At 36.2% G+C, this 16,584-nt stretch overlaps 1 protein-coding gene across 5 annotated transcripts in view; it reads left to right on the forward strand.

Annotated features, from left to right (window-relative positions):
- Positions 1 to 16,584, forward strand: part of LOC147027430 (transmembrane protein 120A-like) — a 148,398-nt gene that overhangs the window by 18,211 nt on the left and 113,603 nt on the right. For 2 of the 5 annotated variants that reach the window (XM_085876847.1, XM_085876849.1), the window contains exon 2: positions 4,187 to 4,299. In XM_085876847.1, the coding sequence (XP_085732973.1) occupies positions 4,187 to 4,299 (113 nt within the window). Of the gene's footprint in view, positions 1 to 4,186; positions 4,342 to 16,339; positions 16,445 to 16,584 lie in introns of those variants that run through there. The other 3 variants (XM_085876845.1, XM_085876846.1, XM_085876850.1) reach the window with 3 other exon arrangements.

Below are 16,584 nucleotides of genomic sequence, written 5' to 3' on the forward strand. Positions count from 1 at the left end.
GAAGAAGTACATTATATGTGAAGACACACACTGAAGAAGTACAGTATATGTGAAGGCACACACTGAAGAAGTACAGTATATGTGAAGGCACACATTGAAGAAGTACAGTATATGTGAAGGCACACAGTGAAGAAGTACAGTATATGTGAAGGCACACACTGAAGAAGTACAGTATATGTGAAGGCACACATTGAAGAAGTACAGTATATGTGAAGGCACACATTGAAGAAGTACAGTATATGTGAAGGCACACATTGAAGAAGTACATTATATATGAAGACACACATTGAAGAAGTACAGTATATGTGAAGGCACACATTGAAGAAGTACAGTATATGTGAAGGCACACATTGAAGAAGTACAGTATATGTGAAGGCACACACTGAAGAAGTACAGTATATGTGAAGGCACACAGTGAAGAAGTACAGTATATGTGAAGGCACACACTGAAGAAGTACAGTATATGTGAAGGCACACCGTGAAGAAGTACAGTATATGTGAAGGCACACATTGAAGAAGTACAGTATATGTGAAGGCACACATTGAAGAAGTACAGTATATGTGAAGGCACACATTGAAGAAGTACATTATATATGAAGGCACACATTGAAGAAGTACAGTATATGTGAAGGCACACATTGAAGAAGTACAGTATATGTGAAGGCACACAGTGAAGAAGTACAGTATATGTGAAGGCACACACTGAAGAAGTACAGTATATGTGAAGGCACACCGTGAATAAGTACAGTATATGTGAAGGCACACATTGAAGAAGTACAGTATATGTGAAGGCACACATTGAAGAAGTACAGTATATGTGAAGGCACACACTGAAGAAGTACAGTATATGTGAAGGCACACACTGAAGAAGTACAGTATATGTGAAGGCACACAGTGAAGAAGTACAGTATATGTGAAGGCACACACTGAAAAGTACAGTATATATGTGAAGGCACACATTGAAAAGTACAGTATACATGTGAAGGCACACATTGAAGTACAGTATATATGAAGGCACACATTGAAAAGTACAGTATATGTGAAAGCACACATTGAAGAAGTACAGTATATGTGAAGGCACACAGTGAAGAAGTACAGTATATGTGAAGGCACACACTGAAGAAGTACAGTATATGTGAAGGCACACAGTGAAGAAGTACAGTATATGTGAAGGCACACACTGAAGAAGTACAGTATATGTGAAGGCACACAGTGAAGAAGTACAGTATATGTGAAGGCACACACTGAAGAAGTACAGTATATGTGAAGGAACACACTGAAGAAGTACAGTATATGTGAAGGAACACAGTGAAGAAGTACAGTATATGTGAAGGCACACATTGAAGAAGTACATTATATATGAAGGCACACATTGAAGAAGTACAGTATATGTGAAGGCACACATTGAAGAAGTACAGTATATGTGAAGGCACACATTGAAGAAGTACAGTATATGTGAAGGCACACACTGAAGAAGTACAGTATATGTGAAGGCACACAGTGAAGAAGTACAGTATATGTGAAGGCACACACTGAAGAAGTACAGTATATGTGAAGGCACACATTGAAGAAGTACAGTATATGTGAAGGCACACATTGAAGAAGTACAGTATATGTGAAGGCACACACTGAAGAAGTACAGTATATGTGAAGGCACACACTGAAGAAGTACAGTATATGTGAAGGCACACACTGAAGAAGTACAGTATATGTGAAGGCACACACTGAAGAAGTACAGTATATGTGAAGGCACACACTGAAGAAGTACAGTATATGTGAAGGCACACACTGAAGAAGTACAGTATATGTGAAGGCACACACTGAAGAAGTACAGTATATGTGAAGGCACACATTGAAGAAGTACAGTATATGTGAAGGCACACATTGAAGAAGTACAGTATATGTGAAGGCACACACTGAAGAAGTACAGTATATGTGAAGGCACACAGTGAAGAAGTACAGTATATGTGAAGGCACACACTGAAGAAGTACAGTATATGTGAAGGCACACACTGAAGAAGTACAGTATATGTGAAGGCACACAGTGAAGAAGTACATTATATGTGAAGACACACACTGAAGAAGTACAGTATATGCGAAGGCACACAATGAAGAAGTACATTATATGTGAAGACACACACTGAAGAAGTACATTATATATGAAGGAACACAGTGAAGAAGTACAGTATATGTGAAGGCACACATTGAAGAAGTACAGTATATGTGAAGGCACACATTGAAGAAGTACAGTATATGTGAAGGCACACATTGAAGAAGTACAGTATATGTGAAGGCACACATTGAAGAAGTACATTATATATGAAGGAACACAGTGAAGAAGTACAGTATATGTGAAGGCACACATTGAAGAAGTACAGTATATGTGAAGGCACACATTGAAGAAGTACAGTATATGTGAAGGCACACATTGAAGAAGTACAGTATATGTGAAGGCACACATTGAAGAAGTACAGTATATGTGAAGGCACACAGTGAAGAAGTACATTATATATGAAGGAACACAGTGAAGAAGTACAGTATATGTGAAGGCACACATTGAAGAAGTACAGTATATGGGAAGGCACACACTGAAGAAGTACAGTATATGTGAAGGCACACATTGAAGAAGTACAGTATATGTGAAGGCACACATTGAAGAAGTACAGTATATGTGAAGGCACACACTGAAGAAGTACAGTATATGTGAAAGCACACATTGAAGAAGTACAGTATATGTGAAGGCACACAGTGAAGAAGTACATTATATATGAAGGAACACAGTGAAGAAGTACAGTATATGTGAAGGCACACATTGAAGAAGTACAGTATATATGAAGGCACACAGTGAAGAAGTACAGTATATATGAAGGCACACACTGAAGAAGTACAGTATGTGCGAAGGCACACAATGAAGAAGTACATTATATGTGAAGACACACACTGAAGAAGTACAGTATATGTGAAGGCACACACTGAAGAAGTACAGTATATGTGAAGGCACACATTGAAGAAGTACAGTATATGTGAAGGCACACATTGAAGAAGTACAGTATATATGAAGGCACACATTGAAGAAGTACAGTATATGTGAAGGCACACACTGAAGAAGTACAGTATATGTGAAGGCACACACTGAAGAAGTACAGTATATGTGAAGGCACACAGTGAAGAAGTACAGTATATGTGAAGGCACACATTGAAGAAGTACAGTATATGTGAAGGCACACAGTGAAGAAGTACAGTATATGTGAAGGCACACACTGAAGAAGTACAGTATATGTGAAGGCACACACTGAAGAAGTACAGTATATGTGAAGGCACACAGTGAAGAAGTACAGTATATGTGAAGGCACACACTGAAGAAGTACAGTATATGTGAAGGCACACACTGAAGAAGTACAGTATATGTGAAGGCACACAGTGAAGAAGTACAGTATATGTGAAGGCACACACTGAAGAAGTACAGTATATATGTGAAGGCACACACTAAAGAAGTACAGTATATGTGAAGGCACACAGTGAAGAAGTATAGTATATGTGAAGGAACACACTGAAGAAATTTGCCAGCATTTTAGTCTTCGCGCCATGACTTATTGGAAGAACGATAATATTCACCTGTGATATATACTGATGCCACACACGTATATTTCTCATATTCCCAACATTTCCATAAGTCCCATTTGCTCAGGAACAGAATTTTGGTTAACGATCTTGAAATTGCCACTTTCGTTTAAATGTTGAAAATTAGTTTTAAAGAAAATTTGAATTCGGCCACACATTTCAAGTTCTCAACGGCGGGATAAGTGCCCACCGAGCCGAATCTCCAGGAAAAGCCTCCTTCAGCATTCGTCAATCATTTCGAAAGTGTGCATTGGCATGGGGTAACTACATATGGGATTCTGGGAGAACAGGTACCGACCGACTTTGGCGGGATGGAGGAGACCAGAAGGCCTAGGCCAGTTTTACTCTTGTAATGAACTTCCATTCACCTCCTCTTAAACCCCCACTCCCCTTCCTCTAGAACTCCCACTTCCCCTCTGGAACTCCCACTCCCCCTCCTTTGGAACTCCCACCCCCTCCTCTGGAACTCCCACTCCTCCTCCTCTGGAACTCTCATTACACCTTCTCTTAAACTTTCACTCTCTCTTGCTCCTGAAATTTTCGCATCCTCTCTTGGCATCCACAGCAGGTGTTTCAGAAATACCTGGACGATCTGCAGACCACGTCATACAAGCAGTCTGAAATCTCCAGCAACATCGCACGCCAACATCGGCACCTCGCTGACTTGGCAAAGAGTTTGTGAGAACAACCCTTGGTCATCCATTCACACACACTCATAATGTAATAATGTGTACATATAATGTATTAATGTGCATACATAATGTAGTAATGTGCATATATAATGTAGTAATGTGTATATACACAGAGACATGACAGAAGTAATTAGACACCTTAAATGTATTCATTTAATCTGTATAAAGCAAATTTTACTCAGCGATTTGTACTAATATTCAACTATTTTTTGCAGAAACGAGTTCCTGGGTCTTGGACAACAATTAACTATGCCTCGAACCCAGGGAGCACAACCTTTGTGATTTTCAAAGAGTAAGAATTGTTGACCAATCGGAAGGTGGAGTCGGCCAGCATCAGATAGCTCAGAACCTTGGCATTCCGCTTTCTACAGTCAATCGGGTGATTGTGCAATTCACCAGCGAAGGCAAGGAATCCACAGGCTTCCATTCTGGTCGATCTCGGCCCTCAGAAAGGTGTCTTAAAGCTGTCAAGCGGTCCATTGAGAAAACTCCCCGTTGCAAGGCAGCAGATGTTGCAGAGGAGGTCCAAGATAGCTCAAGAACTGCCGTGTGGAACCTTCATCAACTGGGCTACGATGGGAGAGAAACTAGGAGAAAACCAGCTTTGACCAGCCAACATTCAAAGGAGAACTAAGTGGGCTGACGAGATGGCCAACAGACCCTTGAAGTTTTGGCAAACTGTCATTTTTTCAGATGAATCCCACTTTGCAAAATTTTCTGACAGTGGATGCATATGGTCTGGAGTCTTCCCAGTCAAAAGTTCTCTTTGACCCGATTGCAGTCAAACACGGTGGTTTTTCAGTGATGGTGTGGGAAGCAATCTCGAGCGCTGGTCGGTCAGAGCTTGTGGAGTGTATTGGCAACATCAACTCAATGATATACATTTCTATCCTCGAGGATGGACTGCTCCACTGGTCAGATGGTCAAAAACAACGTTCTGTTCATGGAAGATGGAGCGCCATGCCACACTGCAAAAAAGACCAAAGAATTGCAGGACAGAAATGGGATCAAGCGACTTCCATGGCCAAGTCAGTCTCACGACATGAATCCCATTGAACATCTCTGGGCCATATTAGAACAAGCTGTGCAGAAAAAGTCCAGGAAGCCAACATCACGGGCAGAATTCCTCAACCTTTTGCATGAAGCCTGGGCAGAAATCCCATGAGAGAAAATTTCAGAACTCATTAGTTCTTTGTCTGAAAGAGTAAAAGCATTGAAATCTGCAAATGGAAAGTCCACAAAATACTCGTGATTGTATTAAAATGGATCAAATATTCTTCAAATGTTCAATAAATATTTTCTCTAAAAATCATGGTGTCTATTTACTTCTGTTATGTCTCTGTAATGTAGTAATGTGTGTATGCAATTAAGTAATTTGTGTAAAAAAATGCATTAATGTGTGTCTATAATGTAGTAATGTGTGTATAATGGAGCAATGTGGAAATGCAATGTAGTAATGTGTATGTATAGTGCAGTAATGTGTATATATAATGTCGTAATGTGTATACTAATATAATATAATGTAATAATGTGTATATAATGTCGTGATGTGTATATATAATGTAGTAATGTGTATACTAATATAATATAATGTAATAATGTGTATATAATGTCGTAATGTGTGTACATAATGTCGCAAGTAATTTGTGTATATAATATAGTAATGTGTATATAATGTAGTAATGTGTATAAATAATGTATTTTTGTGTATATATATAATGAAGTAATGTGTGTACATAATGTATTGATGTGTGGAGATAATATAGTAATGTGTGTATATAATGTAGTAATGTGTATATATAATGTAGTAATGTGTATATATAATGTAGTAATGTGTGGAGATAATGTAGTAATGTGTGTATATAATGTAGTGATGTGTATATGTAATGTAGTAATGTGTGTATATAAGGTAGTAAAGTGTGTATATAATGTAATAATGTGTACATAATGTAGTAATGTGTGTATATAATGTAATAAGGTGTATATATAATGTCGTAATGTGTATACTAATATAATATAATGTAATAATGTGCATATAATGTCGTAATGTGTGTACATAATGTCGTAAGTAATGTGTGTATATAATATAGTAATGTGTATATAATGTTGTAATGTGTATAAATAATGTATTTTTGTGTATATATAATGAAGTAATGTGTGTACATAATGTAATGATGTGTGGAGATAATGTAGTAATGTGTGTATATAATGTAGTAATGTGTATATATAATGTAGTAATGTGTATATATAATGTCGGAATGTGTATATATAATGTCGTAATGTGTATACTAATATAATATAATGTAATAATGTGTATATAATGTCGTAATGTGTGTACATAATGTAGTAAGTAATGTGTGTATATAATATAGTAATGTGTATATAATGTAGTAATGTGTATATAATGTCGTAATGTGTATAAATAATGTATTTTTGTGTATATATAATGAAGTAATGTGTGTACATAATGTAGTGATGTGTGGAGATAATGTAGTAATGTGTGTATATAATGTAGTAATGTGTATATATAATGTAGTAATGTGTATATATAATGTCGGAATGTGTATATATATAATGTCGTAATGTGTATACTAATAAAATATAATGTAATAATGTGTATATAATGTCATAATGTGTGTACATAATGTAGTAAGTAATGTGTGTATATAATATAGTAATGTGTATATAATGTAGTAATGTGTGTATAAATAATGTATTTTTGTGTATATATAATGAAGTAATGTGTGTACATAATGTAGTGATGTGTGGAGATAATGTAGTAATGTGTGTATATAATGTAGTAATGTGTATATATAATGTAGTAATGTGTATATATAATGTCGGAATGTGTATATATAATGTCGTAATGTGTATACTAATATAATATAATGTAATAATGTGTATATAATGTCGTAATGTGTGTACATAATGTAGTAAGTAATGTCGTATATAATATAGTAATGTGAATATAATGTATTAATTTGTTTAAATAATGTATTTTTGTGTATATATAATGAAGTAATGTGTGTACATAATGTAGTGATGTGTGGAGATAATGTAGTAATGTGTGTATATAATGTAGTAATGTGTATATATAATGTAGTAATGTGTATATATAATGTTGTAATGTGTGGAGATAATGTAGTAATGTATGTATATAATGTAGTAATGTGTATATGTAATGTAGTAATGTGTGTATAAAAGGTAGTAATGTGTGTATATAATGTAATAATGTGTACATAATGTAGTAATGTGTGTATATAATGTAATAATGTGTACATAATGTAGTAATGTGTGTATGCAATGAATTAATTTGTGTAAAAAATGCATTAATGTGTATCTATAATGTAGTAATGTGTGTATAATGGAGCAATGTGCACATAATTTACAAATGTGGACATGCAATGTCGTATGTGTGTACATAATGTAGTAATGTGTATGTATAATACAGCAATGTGTATATATATATAATGTCATAATGTGTATAATAATATAATATAATGTGTATAATGTTATAATGTAGTAATGTAATAATGTGTATATAATGTAGTAATGTGTGTATATAATGTAATAATGTGTGTATATAATATAGTAACGTGTGCATATAATGTAGTAATGTGTATATAATGTAGTAATGTGTATATAATGTTGTAATGTGTATATAATGTCGTAATGTGTATAAATAATGTATTTTTGTGTATATATAATGAAGTAATGTGTGTACATAATGTAGTGATGTGTGGAGATAATGTAGTAATGTGTGTATATAATGTAGTAATGTGTATATATAATGTAGTAATGTGTATATATAATGTCGGAATGTGTATATATATAATGTCGTAATGTGTATACTAATAAAATATAATGTAATAATGTGTATATAATGTCATAATGTGTGTACATAATGTAGTAAGTAATGTGTGTATATAATATAGTAATGTGTATATAATGTAGTAATGTGTGTATAAATAATGTATTTTTGTGTATATATAATGAAGTAATGTGTGTACATAATGTAGTGATGTGTGGAGATAATGTAGTAATGTGTGTATATAATGTAGTAATGTGTATATATAATGTAGTAATGTGTATATATAATGTCGGAATGTGTATATATAATGTCGTAATGTGTATACTAATATAATATAATGTAATAATGTGTATATAATGTCGTAATGTGTGTACATAATGTAGTAAGTAATGTCGTATATAATATAGTAATGTGAATATAATGTATTAATTTGTTTAAATAATGTATTTTTGTGTATATATAATGAAGTAATGTGTGTACATAATGTAGTGATGTGTGGAGATAATGTAGTAATGTGTGTATATAATGTAGTAATGTGTATATATAATGTAGTAATGTGTATATATAATGTTGTAATGTGTGGAGATAATGTAGTAATGTATGTATATAATGTAGTAATGTGTATATGTAATGTAGTAATGTGTGTATAAAAGGTAGTAATGTGTGTATATAATGTAATAATGTGTACCTAATGTAGTAATGTGTGTATATAATGTAATAATGTGTACATAATGTAGTAATGTGTGTATGCAATGAATTAATTTGTGTAAAAAATGCATTAATGTGTATCTATAATGTAGTAATGTGTGTATAATGGAGCAATGTGCACATAATTTACAAATGTGGACATGCAATGTCGTATGTGTGTACATAATGTAGTAATGTGTATGTATAATACAGCAATGTGTATATATATATATAATGTCATAATGTGTATAATAATATAATATAATGTGTATAATGTTATAATGTAGTAATGTAATAATGTGTATATAATGTAGTAATGTGTGTATATAATGTAATAATGTGTGTATATAATATAGTAACGTGTGCATATAATGTAGTAATGTGTATATAATGTAGTAATGTGTATATAATGTTGTAATGTGTATATAATGTCGTAATGTGTATAAATAATGTCTTTTTGTGTATATATTGTTACGAATTCTCGCCCGCCGGCGTGCGGACAGCCACTTTTAGCCGAATTGCGGCCGTACGCCCACCAGACAGACAATTCAGTCGCGACTTTCTGGAACACCGCCGAAAACCAGTCACGTGTGTGCTCCAAGCACACCACAACCTTGTCCGCTCTCTACCCGCGCGCTGCAGGGTCCGATCACCAAATAATCGATTTACCTAATTATTCGCGCGGGTAGATTACAGAGAAATTCTACCTCAGCGAGGACTGCTTGGACACAAGTCGCTTAAGCAGCTCGCTCCGTTTTGGGAAAACCGAGCGGGGTATTATCGCGAGGCCTCGCTGGACCCGATTCTATTATCGGCTATTAAAAAGCCCGCTATTATTCCGAAATGCAATACGACATTTCAATGGTGGGAAAATGACGTGACAAACAGGTCAACATTCAAACAAGCACATTTATTTCCCAACAACACATAAGCACGTAAGCAGTCATGCAATGAATGGGAGAAGCACACATGCAATTATACAGCCAAACACAATGCAAAGGAGAGAGCTAATCCCATCTATCTATTATGTACAGTCACTTATACAGTTTTCCTTGACGGACTCAGCGCCACAACTTTCATACAAAGAAAAGCAAGGAAAAACCCCCTCAAAGACAAGGGGGTAGACTGGACCTCTCGGGGTCTTTATGTCATGGAGCTTTGAGGACCGGAGCTCCAAGAGGCTGCGCAGGTTACCTTCCTCGCTGGGGCGACCCACGATGTTCCGTCCCCACGGCAGCTAGCGTAACCGCGGCTCGGCTGCGGCCTGGTGATTCGAGCCCTAGCTGGCAACGCCTGAGAGGAACGAACGGGTCTTCGCTCTTTTTGAGTTGATGCTCTCTTTAAGAACCCATTTGTCCCTCAGCGATGCTCGGACCGTTCCGAAGCCCGATCACCTCAGACCGTTCGGAGATGGTTGGCGAGCTCTCTCCGGCTCGCACACGAACACGCAGATCCGCGCGGCACAGCAGGCTTGGTCGTGCTCGCGTCTCCTCTGCTCTCCTCAGCTTCTCCACGGACTGCAGGCTTCAGGGTCCAGGCGCTCCGAACCCCGACAGACACTCCACCGACTGACTGCGCTTGGCGTTCCGCTCGCCCTTATATAGGGGCTAAGAGACGAGGTTTGGCCTTCGCACTCTCACCTCTAATCTCTGACCCCGCCCCCCCCCCCCCGCTGGCTCCGCCCCTCTTACTCTCTTCATCCGAATCTCGGACGAAGCTTGCACAGAGCGGACGTGCACGAAATCACCGACTTGCGTGGCGAGCGGACGTGCTCGAGATCACCGACTTGCACGGCGAGCAAACCCCCACGTGTGCCTGCAGCGATGCCGTTCGATGCGGACTCGCCGTGGCTGGCGCAAAGATGGCGTCTCTTCGGAGATGAAAGTGAGGCGATGTTGTTCTATTGGGGGAGATGTGGATTAGGGGATGGTGAGGAGATGTCGTTGTTATGAAGGCGGTTGTGGAGAGGGTGGTTGGTGGTTGGCATAGTGGGGAAGGTGGTTGGTGGTTGGCATGGTGGAGAAGGTGGTTGGTGGTTGGCGTGGTGGAGAAGGTGGTTGGTGGTTGGCGTGGTGGAGAAGGTGGTGGGTGGCTGGTGTGGTGGAGAAGGTGGTTGGTGGTTGGCGTTGTGGTTGGTCCAAAATAACGACAGTAAAAGAAAAACGGCTAACTCAAAGATCACAGCCCGGGTGACATGAATAATTCCCTTCAGACAACGGTGGGGAAATCTATCTGAACACAGACTTATCGGCATAACTGATCTAAGGACCTATATGGTGCTCTGCGAATTTCAACAGCCATAACAATATAATGAAGCAATGTGTGTACATAACGTAGTGATGTGTGGAGATAATGTAATAATGTGTGTATATAGTGCAGTAATGAGTATATATATATATCTATATATATATATATATATATATATATATATATATATATATATATATATATATATACATATATATATATATATATATATATACATATATATATATATATACATATATATATATATATATATATATATATATATATATATATATATATATATATATATATATATATATATATATAATGTCGTAATGTGTGTATATAATGTAGTAATGTGTGTATATAATGTAGTAATGTGTGTAGAGAATGTAGTAATGTGTATATAATGCAGCAATGTGTGTATAGAATGTGAAATGTATATTTATCATGGTGTAATTACTGAAATGTATATTTATCAAGGGGCAATGTAATGTGCCATGTGAGTACCTCCTGTACTGCTGCACTTCGCGGGGCAACTTATCGGATGATGGGATTGGAGCAAAGCTGTCGTGACCCCATTCTTTGATGGTTGGAAAAACATAGGGTAAACTTCTTGGGTCAGATTGCAGTTGTGTGTGGAGGAGTGGGGCTGAGGTGTCGTCCACCAGATGGCAGTGTCCTTGGGTTAACGTGAGACGGTCCTTTCAGGTGGGTTCCTGGAATCTCCAATCCCTAAGAGAGGATGATCACCTGTCTCAGTTGTCATCTGAGGTCCAGCATTTGAACATCAGTATTGCAGCACTCTTGAGGTTCGGTGACCGGATAGTGGAGAGATCATGGCGTATGGTTATACTTACTATTACTCTGGGTGCTGTGATAGTTGTCATGCGAAAAGAGATTCTGTAGCTGTGTCCAATAAGCTGACTCCCATGATAATTGAGGTAAAACTGGTCAACGAGCGTATCATGAGACCAAGGATTCGTCACTCCTTGGGTGTCATTTCCCTGGTCTCTGTACATGCTCCAACTCAGGCGAGTGATCTCACCGTGAAGGACGCATTTTTATATGTACGATGTCTGAATGATACTCTGGTACTGAAAGTGCTGTGAGATGTGGTGATACCATCTCTGACTTATTTCCAATTGTTACTGGAGTTCGTCAGGGGCGTGTACTGGCTCCCACACTTTTCAGCGCTTGAATGGACTAGATTCTGGGGAGGATGTCGGAGAGATCAAGCTGCGGTGCATTTTTCGGGAAGGTCAAGATCTCTTACCTTGATTTCACAGACGATGCAGTCATCTTTTTGTGAAGACTCTGGATATCCTTATGGGGGTCCTCAAGATGCTGAATGATTTCCTGAGTCAAAACTAAGATCCAGGCTTTCAATAACATCTTGGATGCTGCTATCATGTCTGTACTTGTTTGTGGTGAGGATGTTGAGGTCACTGAGAGATTCACTTCCTTTGGCAGTGATATTCATGTCTCTGCTGGCTGTGAGTCAGAGGTTAATAGGTTTCGAGTTCAGGCCTGGGGAGTCGTGGATTCAATGAATGATGTGGTGTGGCGCTGTCGGTACCTGTGCAGGAGGATGAAAGTCTGAGTCTTCAGGCCCTTGGTGCTTCCAGTCTTGCTCTGCAGACGTGAGACTTGGACTCTGACCAGAGCACTGAGACGGAGACTTCACTTCTTGTGAGAATCCTTGGCTATCGCTGGTCAGAATTTGTGTCCAACAAACGGTTGCTGAGACTCTGTTGAGATTTGTTACCTGTATAGTCAGTGAGCGTCAGCTGTGGCAATATGGATATGTGGCTCGTTTTCCTGACGCCAATCCTGCTCACCTGATTCTGTCAACAAGGGAGCCTCGTGAGTGGAGGAGGCCAACGGGCCGACCACGTGCCTCGTGGTTGCAGCAGGTTGATCGGCATCTCAAGGGGATGGGGATGGTTCAGGTATCTGCCTGGGGAATAACAATACAGATGCCCCTGGAGTATCGGCAGAAAGAGGACACAGTAACGCACTGCTCTGGCACATGCTCCCATACCTCACCTGACCTGGTGTAATGTTTCTTTATCATGGAGTAATGTATATTTGTAATGGTGTAATGTATATCTATCATGGTGTCATGTATATTTATCATGGTGTTGTGGATATTTATCATGGTGTAATGAATATTTATCATGGTGTAATGTATATTTATCATGGTGTCGTGGATATTTATCATGGTGTTGTGTATATCTATCATGGTGTCATGTTTATTTATCATGGTGTAATGGATATTTATCATGGTGTTGTGGATATTTATCATGGTGTAATGGATATATATCATGGTGCAGTGTATATTTATCATGGTGTAGTGTATATTTATCATGGTGTAATGAATATTTATCATGGTGTAGTGTATATTTATCAAGGTGTAATGAATATCTTTCATGGTGTAATGGATATTTATCATGGTGTAGTGTATATTTGTCATGGTGTAGTGTATATTTATCTTGGTGTAATGAATATTTATCATGGTGTAGTGTATATTTATCATGGTGTAATGAATATTTATCATGGTGTAGTGTATATTTATCATGGTGTAATGAATATTTATCATGGTGTAATGAATATTTATCATGGTGTAATGAATATTTATCATGGTGTAATGGATATTTATCATGGTGTAATGAATATTTATCATGGTGTAGTGAATATTTATCATGGTGTAGTGTATATTTATCATGGTGTAGTGTATATCTATCATGGTGTAATGAATATTTATCATGGTGTAGTGAATATTTATCATGGTGTAATGGATATTTATCATGTTGTAATGAATATTTATCATGGTGTAATGTATATTTATCATGGTGTAATGTATATTTATCATGGTGTAATGAATATTTATCATGGTGTAGTGTATATTTATCATGGTGTAATGAATATTTATCATGGTGTAGTGTATATTTATCATGGTGTAATGAATATTTATCATGGTGTAATGGATATTTATCATGGTGTAATGAATATTTATCATGGTGTAGTGAATATTTATCATGGTGTTGTGGATATTTATCATGTTGTAATGAATATTTATCATGGTGTTGTGGATATTTATCATGGTGTTGTGGATATTTATCATGTTGTAATGAATATTTATCATGGTGTAATCTATATTTATCATGGTGTGGTGGATATTTATCATGGTGTAATGAATATTTATCATGGTGTAATGTATATTTATCATGGTGTAATGTATATTTATCATGGTGTAATGTATATTTATCATGGTGTAGTGTATATTTATCATGGTGTAGTGTATATCTATCATGGTGTAATGAATATTTATCATGGTGTAGTGAATATTTATCATGGTGTAATGGATATTTATCATGTTGTAATGAATATTTATCATGGTGTAATGTATATTTATCATGGTGTAATGTATATTTATCATGGTGTAATGAATATTTATCATGGTGTAGTGTATATTTATCATGGTGTAATGAATATTTATCATGGTGTAGTGTATATTTATCATGGTGTAATGAATATTTATCATGGTGTAATGGATATTTATCATGGTGTAATGAATATTTATCATGGTGTAGTGAATATTTATCATGGTGTTGTGGATATTTATCATGTTGTAATGAATATTTATCATGGTGTTGTGGATATTTATCATGGTGTTGTGGATATTTATCATGTTGTAATGAATATTTATCATGGTGTAATCTATATTTATCATGGTGTGGTGGATATTTATCATGGTGTAATGAATATTTATCATGGTGTAATGTATATTTATCATGGTGTAATGTATATTTATCATGGTGTAATGTATATTTATCATGGTGTAGTGTATATCTATCATGGTGTAATGGATATTTATCATGTTGTAATGAATATTTATCATGGTGTAATGTATATTTATCATGGTGTAGTGTATATCTATCATGGTGTGGTGGATATTTATCATGTTGTAATGAATATTTATCATGGTGTAATGTATATTTATCATGGTGTAGTGTATATTTTTCATGGTGTAATGGATATTTATCATGTTGTAATGAATATTTATCATGGTGTAATGTATATTTATCATGGTGTTGTGGATATTTATCATGTTGTAATGAATATTTATCATGATGTAATGTATATTTATCATGGTGTGGTGGATATTTATCATGGTGTAATGTATATTTATCATGATGTAATGTATATTTATCATTGTGTAATGTGTATTTATCATGGTGTAATGGATATTTATCATTGTGTAATGTATATTTATCATGGTGTTGTGGATATTTATCATGGTGTAATGTGTATTTATCATGGTGTAATGGATATTTATCATGGTGTAATGTATATTTATCATGGGGTAGTTGATATTTCTCATGGTGTAATGTGTATTTATCATGGTGTAATGGATATTTATCATGGTGTGATGTATATTTATCATTGTGTAATGTATATTTATCATGGTGTTGTGGATATTTATCATGGTGTAATGTATATTTATCATGATATAATGTATATTTGTCATTGTGTAATGTGTATTTATCATGGTGTAATGGATATTTATCATGGTGTAATGTATATTTATCATTGTGTAATGTATATTTATCATGGTGTTGTGGATATTTATCATGGTGTAATGTATTTATCATGGTGTCGTGTATTTTTATCATGGTGTAATGGATATTTATCATGGTGTAATGTATATTTATCATGGGGTAGTTGATATTTCTCATGGTGTTATGTATATTTATCATGGTGTGGATGATATTTATCATGATAATGTATATTTATCGTGGTATAATGTATATTTATCATGGTGTAATGTGTAATTATCATGGTGTAATGTATATTTATCATGGTGTCGATGACATTTATCATGATTAATGTATATTTATCATGGTGTAATGTATGTGTGTAAAGAGGCAATGCATATGTATAGTTGTGGAAATGCATCTTTCTGAGGGTATGTACATTATAATGGGGTAATGCCTTTGAAATGGGACAATGGGATTTATGTGTGCAAGTGAGAATGAGGTTGCGTTGATTGATGTATAATGTACAAAGCCATCCGAATGCCGCGTGTGATCGACCGTTGCAAATTGAATATGGTCCCATATGAACCACAACGTTTCATTGATCAAGCCCACTGTGCACTCCATTTACACCTCCATGTGGGTGACTGACTGCTCACCACCTTGCGAGTGATTGACTTTCACCACCATGCGGGTGACTGATGTTGCTTACCGCCTTGCAAGTGATTGACTGTTTTCAGGCGGAAATGCGAACACACCCCAGAGGCAGTTGCTCTGAGAATCCAAATCCAACAACGTGACAACGAATTACGTGAAATGGAAGGGTTTCTGCCCAAACCCAGCGGGTGTGTCTCAAAACCTCTTCGTGTGGCCTGTTTTATCTTTATGATACCTCAACCATTTTCACACTTTGACCTGTTTATACACTTGATGTGAATATCTTCACTTGTTTTTCTGACTGTATCCTGATCTTCTTTGGTTGGGG

Source organism: Eptatretus burgeri, chromosome 4, assembly GCF_056783735.1.
Source record: "Eptatretus burgeri isolate ZD-2024b chromosome 4, Ebu_testis_v1, whole genome shotgun sequence".
In the NCBI taxonomy this organism is placed as follows: Eukaryota; Metazoa; Chordata; class Myxini; order Myxiniformes; family Myxinidae; genus Eptatretus; species Eptatretus burgeri.